Raw genomic sequence first — 12,144 nt, forward strand, 5'->3', positions numbered from 1 at the left:
ACAGATGGACCTGGAGTTCCATAGGGCACATGAGAATGGAAGTGGGGAGATGTGGATGAGATTGTCCGGGTTGATGGAGCGAGGGGGAGGGTTGGATGGGACAGTGAGAGTTGGGCCAGTGAAGGTGGCAAGGGGAGAGGATGGGTATATGAAACGAGTGGGGCGGCATGGTGAGACGTGAACAGGGAGCGAGAGAAAGGGGCAGAGGAGGGTTGAGGGTGGCCAGACCGTGGATGGACAGAGAACAGAGTAAAACAGTAAGTTCGGACAATGGAACAGAGTAAAACAGAGAGACAGTGGCAAAAACAATATAACATGAAGTAAAAATTGAGAGAGGTTAAGAGAAACTATGGCAAATTGAAATGAAACACATGGTAAAAGCAGTAATGGAGGGCTACAGAGAGCTGGTACCAGGCGTGGAGGAAAGACAACACAGGAACAGGTGAGTCGAGACAGATCACAGGTAGTCGCAGCAGTAGTCTGATAGGTCCAGAGTTCAGCGTGGAGAGCAGCTTCCATCGAGCGTGGAAGGAGGTACAGGGGAGGAAATTAGTCCACGAGGGAATGTCAACGAAGTGCGATGAGATGAATGGAAAGACTGGGGAAGAAATATTGATGACTGGGAGAGGGACGCTGAAGAGAGTCTGGGTCCAGGGTTTCGATAGTGAGGGATGGAGAGATCAGGGACTAAGTAGAAAATGATTAGGAGTCAGGAGGCCATGGTAATCAGAGGGGGAATGGTGGAGGCACAAAAGTCAAAGTTCCAGGCACATCGGAGAAGGGTGAAAAGTAGGTGTAGGCATCAGTTGGCCAACAGCCAAGGGGGAGAACTCCGGGGCTCTTAGGGTCGTAGGACAGGCAGACGTGGTGCAGCAGAGAAGGCCTGTAGACCAAGGGACAGTAGCACGGGGTTGGCCGCCTGGACACCAGGGAAACGGTAGCGGTGGGGCAAAGAAGTCTAGAACACAACTTGAAATCCAGTAGGCAGCCTGAGGTCCAGGGAGACGGCAGTAGTGGGTCCACCTGAAGTACTGGGCTGTGAAGCGATGTGTGGCAGCCGAGACCAGGGGCCGAACCGGAAGTAGGCCACAGTGGGAAGAGGAGCGGCCCCCAAGACTGGGGATAGAGCCAGAAGTAGACCGCAGTTATGGGCCTGTCAGGAAGACCAGAGGGAAACGCCGGACAGATGGAGAGGAGTCAACGGGAGTGGGTGGTGCAGGCCAAAGAACGCTGGAGGCCGACTCTGGATCGATGGAGGAGAGCCAGGCAGGAGATGGATCACGCAGCTAGGCCGGAGCCGGGGACTTGAGTGGACGAATTCGCTGGAGGGAGAATCACAGACAGGCATCTGAGCTCAGCTGGATGCGAGGTAAGTGCAGGCAGCAGGGCAATGGATCCGAGGCGGGGCAACACCACTAGAATTAGGGGCCTAGGGCTAGGCCCCAGTGCACATGCGGCACGTCCGTGCAGCTTGGAGACAGTTGGAAAAGGTTTCGATTGATGGGCTTCTCACACTATCCAGCCCCCCTCCCCTACCTCTCTGGGTGTCTACCCTCACGTGACCCCTGCTGAGTCTGGCTCCTGGCTGCCTGTAGAGCTCACTAGTAGACAATAGGGAGCAAACAGAAATAGCAATTGTAGCTTAATCCACTGGACTCCTGATTGTTCCCTTTGGAGGTGGAATTTAACCCCTGAAGTACTTTTCCAAGGAGATGTTGTAGTTACATCACTGATACTTCCTGGTAACAACATGGCTAATAAGTGTAGTTCAGGTATCGATAAGATTAAGGGGTTGTAACACCATACATCATGCCCGTTGCTTTACGTGGGTTTTACCAGCAAAAATGTTAATGTCCTTAAGTGGCCTGGTCAAAGGCCAGATCCCATCCAATTTAGCATCTGTGGCACCATTTAAAAATTCACCAACGATCACCATCCAACCTGATGGCCCTTGAGCAATTTTGGCAAGAAAAATGGGCTACAATACCAGTGTCTAGTTGTGCAAAACTAATGAACCCTAACCCAAATAGAAGAATTATTTTTTTTTGGGTACATAATACTACCGTATATACTCGAGTATAAGTCGACCCGAATATAAGCCGAGGCACCTAATTATACCACAAAAAACTGGGAAGACTTATTGACTCGAGTATAAGCCTAGGGTGAGAAATGCAGCAGCTACTGGTAAATGCACAGCCTAAGGTCAGCATCTGTAAACCAGGTGACAGAAGTAACAAAGGCCAGGAGACACTTACAGAATGATTTACTGCCACCCAATGTGGTTATCTTCTTTCAGTAACCAGGGTCTGTGTTAAAAAACAGATTTTCCCAAAAGCGCCAAAATATATGTATACTGTAAGCACAAATTTAATCACAGTAGAGTTGTCCAACATACGTGATCAGTGCACTGATATAAGGTAACAATATCATACCACACATACATATACACAGCAAGTGCTGTAAGGACAAGTATGTTAGCATAAATATAGCCACTGTGCATTACAGTCCATGATATAATCATGTAACCAGGGTCTAGCTAGAAAAAGGGTAAAATCTCTGTAATCCCATGAAGCACAGTAGCAGAGCTCAGATAAGACAACAGTAGCTGTAAACGGACAACATACCAGTGTGAAGACTCATGCAGGCCCGATTCAACATGCGTGGGCTCTATGGGGCAACGCTGTGTGTGACGAGGGAAAGAGCTTGATGAAACAGGAGAGATTGGTTATAACAGCACTGTCCCCCCAATTACATCCAGGTATCGTGAAAGTTTACTTACGCCCGCAGTGGAACGCATGTGCGTTCCAAATGCCGAACTTCCTGTCAGTGGACAGGAAGTTCGGCATTTGGAACGCACATGCGTTCCACTGCGGAAGTTAAGAGCCAAGGGACCGGAGACCAGGTAAGTTCACCCGTGTATTAGCCGAGGGGGGCTTTTTCAGCATAGAAAAATATGCTGAAAAACTCGGCTTATACACGAGTATATACGGTATATATTAGTGGGAATAAATTTCAAATAAATTTATCATGGTTCCATGTTAAATGTGATAAAATCCAAGGGGGGTGAATACCTTTTATAGTTGCTGTACCATTGCATATAGTCTTGCATGTATTCCATTCAGTCGAGTGTTTTATAATTAGGATTGTATGTATATACCCATATGGTGATATTTCTCCATTAGGCAAATAAAAACATTATACTCATAAATTCAACATAACTGATATATGCTTTAATTGACATCTGGTCTACTGTATTCGAGGATATATAATATCTAAATGTAGAGATAAATTTGCATATATTCTGGTTTCAAACCCAACTAATCATTAGTAATGTCCTTGAGATAGTCACTCTTCAATCTCCAAAGCAATCACTTTAAAACTCTCTTGGATAGTGTGTGAAGCAACCAGGTTTAATGGGGAAGTGGCTATAAAATCATTCCTGCAGGTTTACAGTCCATGGGTTGGTAACATTTTACAGAAATATTTAATCTGTTTTGCACAGTGTAACAAAAATAATCAGCTAATAAGATAAGCATTCCTGATCCAGTTTGTGAAGTTTAAGCAGTTAAACCTATTATTGTTGTGACTTCCAAATCTCCTTTACATCTGTGAAAGGCTTAATGAAAGTTTAACAATGTGATCCTCATCCATCACAGAAATATGCTGTAATATAAGTGAAACTCAGAAAATTTCCCCCATCTTATAAATAAGTTGCAGCATGTTTCAGGGGTGACATTTGGAAAAAAACAAATGCTAAAGCTTACATACAAAGTGCTAACACATGGAAAGACTTTTGTTAAAATCCTACATTTTAATTTCTCCAAATGCTGTCCTTTTAATCATTATTTATTTATTTTGCTAGCATTTGAGTCCATGCAGTGGTCTTCCAGTATATCTCTGTAAAGAGCCTGTTGTGTCCTGAATCCATTACATATGCTGTTTTTTCAGTTCTATTTTAATACCGTCATAGAACATTATGTGATTAGGAGATATGGCTCCCTAATGAAATTACCCTGTTCTCAGAAAATATTTTTCAAGTAATTTAATTTAATTTCTGTCTTTTTAGGTATGGCTTAAAGGCAAACGATCAGATTCTGGCTGAAGACAAACACAAGGAGTTGTAAGTTTAAGGGACCTGTAATTTTTCCCCTTCCCTAAAAATAACCCAGACTGTGGAGCATGCATACAAAAAGCAATGCAGTATGCATTCTCTATCTTCCAATTGCAACTCCTACTGTTCATATGCTAGGGAGTTGTGCTGTGGTTACACATATGAGCATGTATGTTTACTTAAAGTGGCACTAAACAAAAGTTAATAGTTTTAAATATATTCTTTTTTTAAATTTGTTCATATTTTCAATAGCTAATTATGGTCGTTTATTTTCTAACTCTTGAAATAATTGATTTTTAACCCACAACCACAGGATTTGTTGACTTTGGACACACTCATTCAGTAGTTAGTCAGAGTGACCTGATTACATGAGGGAGTATGTTCGTGCACTGAACACATAACGGCACTCGGGCAGGCTAAGCTGGGGGGCAGGGGGTTTATGTCCCCCTGGCCCAGTCTCAAAGTGGGCTACCTTGTACTGGTCCACCTGCATTTTTTCTTTTAAAATGTTCCTAATAAGCTGCTGAGTAGTCTTGACCCCCCTCCCCTCCCCAAGCTAAAATATGCCAGACCTCCCTTGACTGCCCCCATAAATATATAACGCCCATCTGATTTATGGGCACACCAGAAAATGGTTTGAGTTTTGATTGGTCATTTCAATAATTTTGGGGCCATTTAGACCGTTCCATCCACTATATATTTTTTTGTTTTAATTTTTTTTATTTCCTGAATCATGCAAGATTGTCATCTGTGTTATCTGTGCTACATATTCTAATTTGAATTTTATGGGAACACAAAAAATATTTTGATATTTTGTAGAAAATTTACAAATATTTTTGCCTGTTCAAAGGAAATTCAAATGACCTAGGCCAAAATAGAAGTTTGTTTATAAACAAAGATACAAATATTGCAGACAGTGAGAACAGAGCATGTTTGTACTGGGTAGAGGGCACTGCGGCTTAATGTTTTATTAAAATATTAGTCCAAATGGTTATCCATCAATGGTGTGTCTGTAAGTGCTTAATGCTGCTAATATACATTAAATGGTCCTTTGCTCAAAAAGTAAAACTCAAGTGATAACATCCACATCTGTATTAGGCCATTGGCTGACAAAATTGTGTGGGCTTGTGGGCCTGATACTGAGTTTGAAGCAAAGAAAAGGAGCAAATTTGCAACTTAGAAAAACCATGTTTTATTGGAGGGGGAGGTAAATTTATAACGTAGGTACAGATTTATTATTGGAATACGGCATGTCATAGATCATCTTTAATTTCAGTGTAAAAGTAAAGCTATCCATTATTTGTGTGCTACATGAAAAAACAGCCAGTATTTTTCTTGCGTGCAAGAAAAAAATCTATTTGTACCCCTTGCATTGTAATATTGTTTGTCCAAGTGGAAATTTGCTCCATGTTGTTGCTTTGCTCCTAACTCTGCATTACGCCCTGTGTGTTTGCGTGTACAGGCAAATTGATTACATATCTGGTCTGAAACGGCCATGTATCGTCTGTGTATGTGTGTGAGTGTGTGTCTATATTAGGGAATTTAGACTGTAAGCTCCAATTGGGGCAGGGACTGATGTGAGTGAGTTCTCTGTACAGCGCTGCAGAATTAGTGGCGCTATATAAATAAATGATGATGATGATGATGTCTCTTTATGTCTCTGTATGCAAGGGGGTATCTTTTGTCTATCTCGTGTGAATGGCACAATAATCTGCTGAAAGTCATGTAGTGTGTACCTAGCCTAAGGCTAAGGAAAAGGGTTGCACATTGCATTAAAGTGTTTTAACAAAGTATAATGGTTTCCCAACAGACAAATATTCATTTTTTTCACTCGCATAGAAACTATATACAGATTTTAAAACAATAGTTTTGCTTTTGTGATATTGTTAACGAAGTGAATATTCCATTCCAAAGGTGGCAATAGCTGAGCTTCACTGCACACGTATAATGATTTTGTATCTGTTAGGCAGAGAAAAGTTGATTTATATGAAATTCAGCAGTAGTTTAACATCTCACAAATTTACTTTTATTAAACATACATAAAATAAATTGACTATTAGGAAATTCACATTTCCGTGCTCTGTTATGCTTTTTTTTTTTTTTTTTGTCAATTTGGAAATTCAGTCTACACATTTTTACTCCATTGCTGCAGTGCCCATAACAGCCTTTATATGGATTTCTCTGCCTTTGAAAATGTAGAAAACATATACTTTTACTAGCGGTTAGTATTGACATCCATTGTTCGCTGAGCATTTGCTTGCTGAAAAGTAAGAAAATTTTTTCCCTTGCTACATTTCCCCACAAAGGCAAGCGAACACAGCCACACTCTCTTGTCCTCTTTGCATGACCCACTCTTCTGTTACAACCTACCTTGCACATTGCTGTCAGCCCCAGAGAATATAGGGAGCTGCAGTAGTGGTGTAAACGGCAGCGCTGCTATGGCTAGAGCAATGATGCCGCAGTTCAGTACCTTGCTGTTTATGAGCTGTGGCAGAAGGGAATGTGTCCCACCCTGGCAATACTAACATTGTGCTTTAGGAGTTCATTAATGCTACTAAGAATGAGGAGACGTTAAACTTGGTAAGTATACAGCATATTTGTATATGTCATCCTTTTAGTCACAAGTTCACATAAGGAACATATTTAAGGCCTGTCAGCTGTTAATTTTAAAAATCCATCTGCGCATTTGTATGCAGACCACACATTTTCATGTATACCATGTGTTGAATTAGAAGCGGGCTGATATATTTAATACTCTTTTTCTCCTCTTTTGGTTGTAAACCACAATCACCTGCTTTATAAATGCAATACTTTGATTTCTAGATTTCTGTACCAATATTTTCCACTATTAGTGTTGTGCACAGACAGCACTTAACTATATGTACAATAAGGGATTAATTTGTTGAAATAGTTCCCAGCTATAAGGGACACTGACAATTGCGTAGTTATGCAGATCCTTGTTTGCTGGTTTAGGAGGTTAGGAGAATGTTATATCTGGGTAAGTTAAATATCCCACAGGCTGGGATCAAAATTCCACAGATGACTAAACAAGCAGAGCATGTTTATCTGTGCATTCTTCAAGCAGTAACAGTGTAGCTGAGAAACTTAGTTATGACCCGAATGGAAGAATCATTATGTAATGCTCAAGAAAGTCTTGTACTTATGTGAGTCTCATTTTCAATAATTGCATTAATCTTGAATTGATACAGGTGTGTAATCATCTGTTGTGATTTAAGAGGTTTTGATGATGCCATATTTGAAAACATGCTAATTTTTTACTATGAGATTAATAATTACATATACATTTTTAGATCATGGATTGGGAACTGGTAATGCTCTCCTTCAACCCCCGAAACACACTCAGATTTATTTACCTAAAATAAAGGAAAATCCTTGTCTGCCAAGTCTGTAATAACAGCTGATGCTGTTTTTCAGATGGCATATCTTTACAACATTTAACCTGCTTGCAGCGGTTTTTGGTGCTGTGAGGCATTCAGTGCAAGAGCCACGACATGTGAACGTTCTGTCATTTGGCCTATGTTCTGTGCAGCAGAATCTTGTCAAATTTGGTCTTTTGGTGCTGAGGGACTGGATCACATGGTTTCGATAGTCAACTTGCTGATGACTGCTCACACTGGCAGATCATTTTATTCTGTAAACCAAATTTTCATTCATTCACTATTGACATAGTGTTTCAGTTCAGATATTGATGGGGATTTCTGGTCATCTTGTACCCAAATGCTCTGCGGTTTAGAGCCAGTTTGCTGTCAAACAACCTAATTAGCTTTGCAAATCTTTTATTAATGGAAGGCTTAAGTTATCCTTCTGTTAAAATAAATTAACTATTGTAATCCTATGGCTGCTTTCATCTTCAGCCAACTGTTGTTAATACATTCATCTTGCATTGATGTATGCTGAGATAGATATGAAGGGGTGTTAGAATAGTTATATACTATTACTACTTGCAATACTCCTATCTAGATCACCTCCTTAATTTCTTCCACCATTCTCCACTACTTTTGATTCTTTTTACCATTTAACTGAAAATCTCTTAAATTTGGAAATTCCTGTATCATTTCTGTAAACAGTGTATGGGTATGTTTTGCTCTTGTCAGTCAAACTTGCTATATATACCTCCAATGTTTCACAGATTACACACAATCTCTCACAAACTCAGGTGTGTCACCTGCTCTCAGAAAAGTACCCAGATTGACCCATGTATACATACAATCAGTGGTCAAAGGGGGCTGGTATATGGTTTGATTGTAAAACTGTAAAATTCCGTACACATATATTTTCTATACGGCAGCTTTTAAATTTTCACTTGAACCTCTTCATAGAATAATATACAGATTAACAAATATAAATAAACGTAAACCAAATCAATACACCACTCTTTGTTGTATTGAAAATATTACGTTTAATATGTTTGTCAGTTGGTCACAGCAGATCGCTTTGTTTTGTATCTTCCTGTGTTGCTCGTTTCTAGAGTGTGTTTAACTGCTTTTTCCCACATGACTAATAAGGATTATAGCAAGTACATTTTCAAACATTGTGCTAGTTATGGAACCTTCCATGAATCAATCTGCAAGCATAAAAAGTCACATCAGACAGGATTCTTAGAATGTTATGCGACAATGTTCTAGCACACTGTCTTTGTTTTACATATTCGAATGCAAGTTGCATGTTATGCAAAAGTAACCCAATTGAACACCAAAAAAAGTAAAAAAAAAGTCGTAAGATTCATGTAGTTCTGTATAACCTACCAGATGTTTTTTTGAAATGTGGAAGAGAAATGGAGCACCCGGAAGACACCCATGTGAGCACGGGGAGTACATACAAGCTCCACACAGAAAGGTCTCCAGTCAGAATAGAACCTATTGTCCCAGTGCTGTGAGGTAGGTATGCAAACCACTGTGCTTCATCATAATGCACTTCTTAGACAGCTTGGTAAGTATATATATTTGTGACTGTTCTTGTGGACAAAGAAAGACAGTCAGTCAATACTAATAGTGGGTTTTTGTTTTAAATTACTCCTTTAGACACACATTCACTAGTCTGTATCACTGTCCTGTTGCTGTCTATTTAAGGATATTTGTGGTTTGGCAAGTTGTTTTCTTGCATTTCTGCCACCAGCTATATAAGTGTACATTTGCCTGCAGATACTTAGTGATTATAACAGTAGAATATCACTGGAGACTGCATAATCTTAAAAATCTGTGCTAATGACTATTAATCTTGGTATCTGTAGCACAGAGGGATATTAATGAACAATACCCAGGATACCCCTTTGGAATGTTTTCCGTCTGGAGTGTCTGGTTCGAGGTGTACACTGGTTATGCCACTGGTTATGTACCTTTGTGGCAATGTGGCACGAATATGTCTTGTTGAGATCATGGACTTGGAATGTGTGTGTAAAAATATATATGTATATGTGTGTGTGTGTGTGTGTATGTGTGTGTATGTATGTATATATATATATATATATATATATATATATATATATATATATATATATATATATATATATATATGGTATGTTTTTGCTATGGTTTTGATTGTGAGCAAATAGTATTGTTATGGTATAGTGGTTCTTTTGGTTGTGCGGTGTCGGACTGTCGCAGAGTCTGAGTTTCTGATGTTTGTGCGTTTTTTGTAGATTTGTGTGTAGGTTTGGTCTTGGGTGCTGGTTTATTGGGGAAAGTCTCTGGTGGGCTATGTCCATATTTAGATGCCAGACGTGGTGAGGGTTATTATACCTTTGGAGATTTCTAGCCAGCTCTGGTGCACATTGAAGCTCAGATTATTTTGCACATAGTTGGGATTGCTCTGTACCACAAGTCTTTCATTGCGTATGCTGCAGTTTGTCTAGTTTCCAAGAGTAGTGGGATCTCTTCTCTAACACTTCACGTAGTAGTTCAACATCTGGAGGGCTGCTGTTCGGGAGACTGTGGATGGTTGTAGTGGGACTTGTTGCATTTTCACCACCGATGGGCTTCTATTTTTGCTCCTGGTGTAGCCTTTATTTTCTTCAGCCACCCTAACAACTAGGGTGGCTGCTAAATCTTTGGTTCTCTTTGGTTCTATTGTACTTCATATGTTGTTCTTTGGTCCTTCTTTGGGTGGGTAGCTGTAATTCACTTATTGTCTTTGCTTTTGGCATCAAGTGGTTGTGTGTCCACAGTTGATTTTGTTGTTTTTTATTTGCAATTAATTTATTTTGTGTTTTTTGTTATCTTCTGTGGTAGTAGTTTTATCCAGGCTAAACAATAGCAGGACTGTAGTTTCTGTAGATTAGGGATCACATAGTGGAGCACACATGTAATATGCTGAGCTGGAAACAAGGGCTCGAAGACAAACTTGTAGGTACAGGAGCTTATGGGTTGCATACAGGAAATCTCTTGTAATACGTTGATCAGTAAGCCTCTCCTCTGCCTCTGCTTACATCCCTACTCCCCCACTCTATCTCTTCTTTCTAGGATGCAAGGCCCTCCTTCCTTGTTTTCTCTTGTGATCATTATTTCTGCCTGGTCCTCTGCACCTCTATGTCTGATCCCCAGCCCAATTTTTTAAGCCATACACCGGGCACAGGTCTGCTTGATGTGGAGATTAATTATCACCTATGGTCACTGTGTAGTCAATATCTTGATCTGCAATACTATGTTCTCTGTTTGTAACAGCATATTGAGAACAACATGAGACCAAGTAAATACACACTAACTGAGTGGCTGGTTGCACTGACTGAATCACGTATGGAAGCAATACTCTTCTACAGCTGTCCCTTACCTGTAAAAACAAGATTGTGCAGTGTGGAAACCTCCCTCATTGCTTCCTTGCAAGTGCCTATCCGTGAATCCATGGGTAGAGAAATAAATTGTGTCCGGGTCCCGAGGACCGAGAGGCTTAACACCTGGCGTCAGAGGGGTTAAATCATCGGCGCTAGGTGCTGCGTGAAAAGTTATTCATAAAAATGTATTGTATTTAAATAAAAAAGTATTTTAATGTGTGTGTGCTGCAGTATGAAAGGAGTTAGACCCTGGCGCTGGGGACTTAGTAGTGTGCATATGTGTATTTTAAAATAGAAATGTATATGTGTAGGCACAGCACCGGTAAAGAACCGACGCTCAGCACTGAAGGGGTTAGTGCCGGGAGAGTAACTATGTATGTTTTAAATGTATATGTGTAAAATAAAGAGTACTTACCCTGTACTGGGGCTGCATTGGCAGCCTGGATCCCCTTCACCCTTCAGCAGCCAGCTTCAGTGGCTGCCGGAAGGACTTGGCAACCAGTCTCCTGGAATCAAATGGGTCCGGGAGGTGCAGCGCCTCCTGGGGGTCCCAGGGAGCTAAGTCTCTAGTTGGAGCCCAAAGGACTGCTGCCCCGGCATCTGGTTGCTCTCCCCTTTTACTATTTTCAGCCAGGGAGCAGAGCCAGATCCCGGAGTAGGGTCCCTGGAAGTAACTTTTGGTGGGAAATTTAAAAGATAAATCTCTCGCCTCAGACAGACAGGCACCAGGGGAGGAGAGTGGGCTGAGCCCCCCCTCTCCCTGGCAGCTCGTGGACAGAGGGGGGAGTATACTCCTGTATTGGATGCTGGTAAGGAGTCAGGTGGTGGCAGCACTTTAAAGCCTCCTACTGCAGTGAGAGGGCGTGTTTGGGATAATGAAAGGGAATGGTGGCAAAGTAAGCCCAGCTGGTTCCCAGCAACCACAGACAGGGTGGCATAGGTAGTCCATCCTGTCACAATTGTGTTTTAAATTGTTACACAACAACTCCATATACGCAGATTCCCGTGTTTTGTTTTTTTGTTAAAAAGCTTGTTTATTTTGGTTATGGATTTCATCATTATCTTTTGAAATTCTGTAGTGCTTTACAATTGGGAACAAACACAATACTGGGTAATACAGACAGAAAATAGAGGTAAGGGGCCCTGCTTGCAATCTTACAATCTATGGGACAATGTGAGTTGGCTACATTAGGTTAAGTGTATATTCGTTCAGCCAGATTGCAAAGGTAAAGAGAGCTTATTATGC

General features: G+C 40.9%; 1 protein-coding gene across 2 annotated transcripts in view; it reads left to right on the forward strand.

Annotated features, from left to right (window-relative positions):
- The window catches only part of ADK (adenosine kinase), a 226,369-nt gene that overhangs the window by 40,280 nt on the left and 173,945 nt on the right, over positions 1 to 12,144 (forward strand). For both annotated transcript variants that reach the window (XM_075217059.1, XM_075217060.1), the window contains exon 3: positions 4,067 to 4,120. In XM_075217059.1, the coding sequence (XP_075073160.1) occupies positions 4,067 to 4,120 (54 nt within the window). The remainder of the gene's footprint in view (positions 1 to 4,066; positions 4,121 to 12,144) is intronic.

This window comes from Mixophyes fleayi, chromosome 6, assembly GCF_038048845.1.
Source record: "Mixophyes fleayi isolate aMixFle1 chromosome 6, aMixFle1.hap1, whole genome shotgun sequence".
NCBI classification, from domain to species: domain Eukaryota; kingdom Metazoa; phylum Chordata; class Amphibia; order Anura; family Limnodynastidae; genus Mixophyes; species Mixophyes fleayi.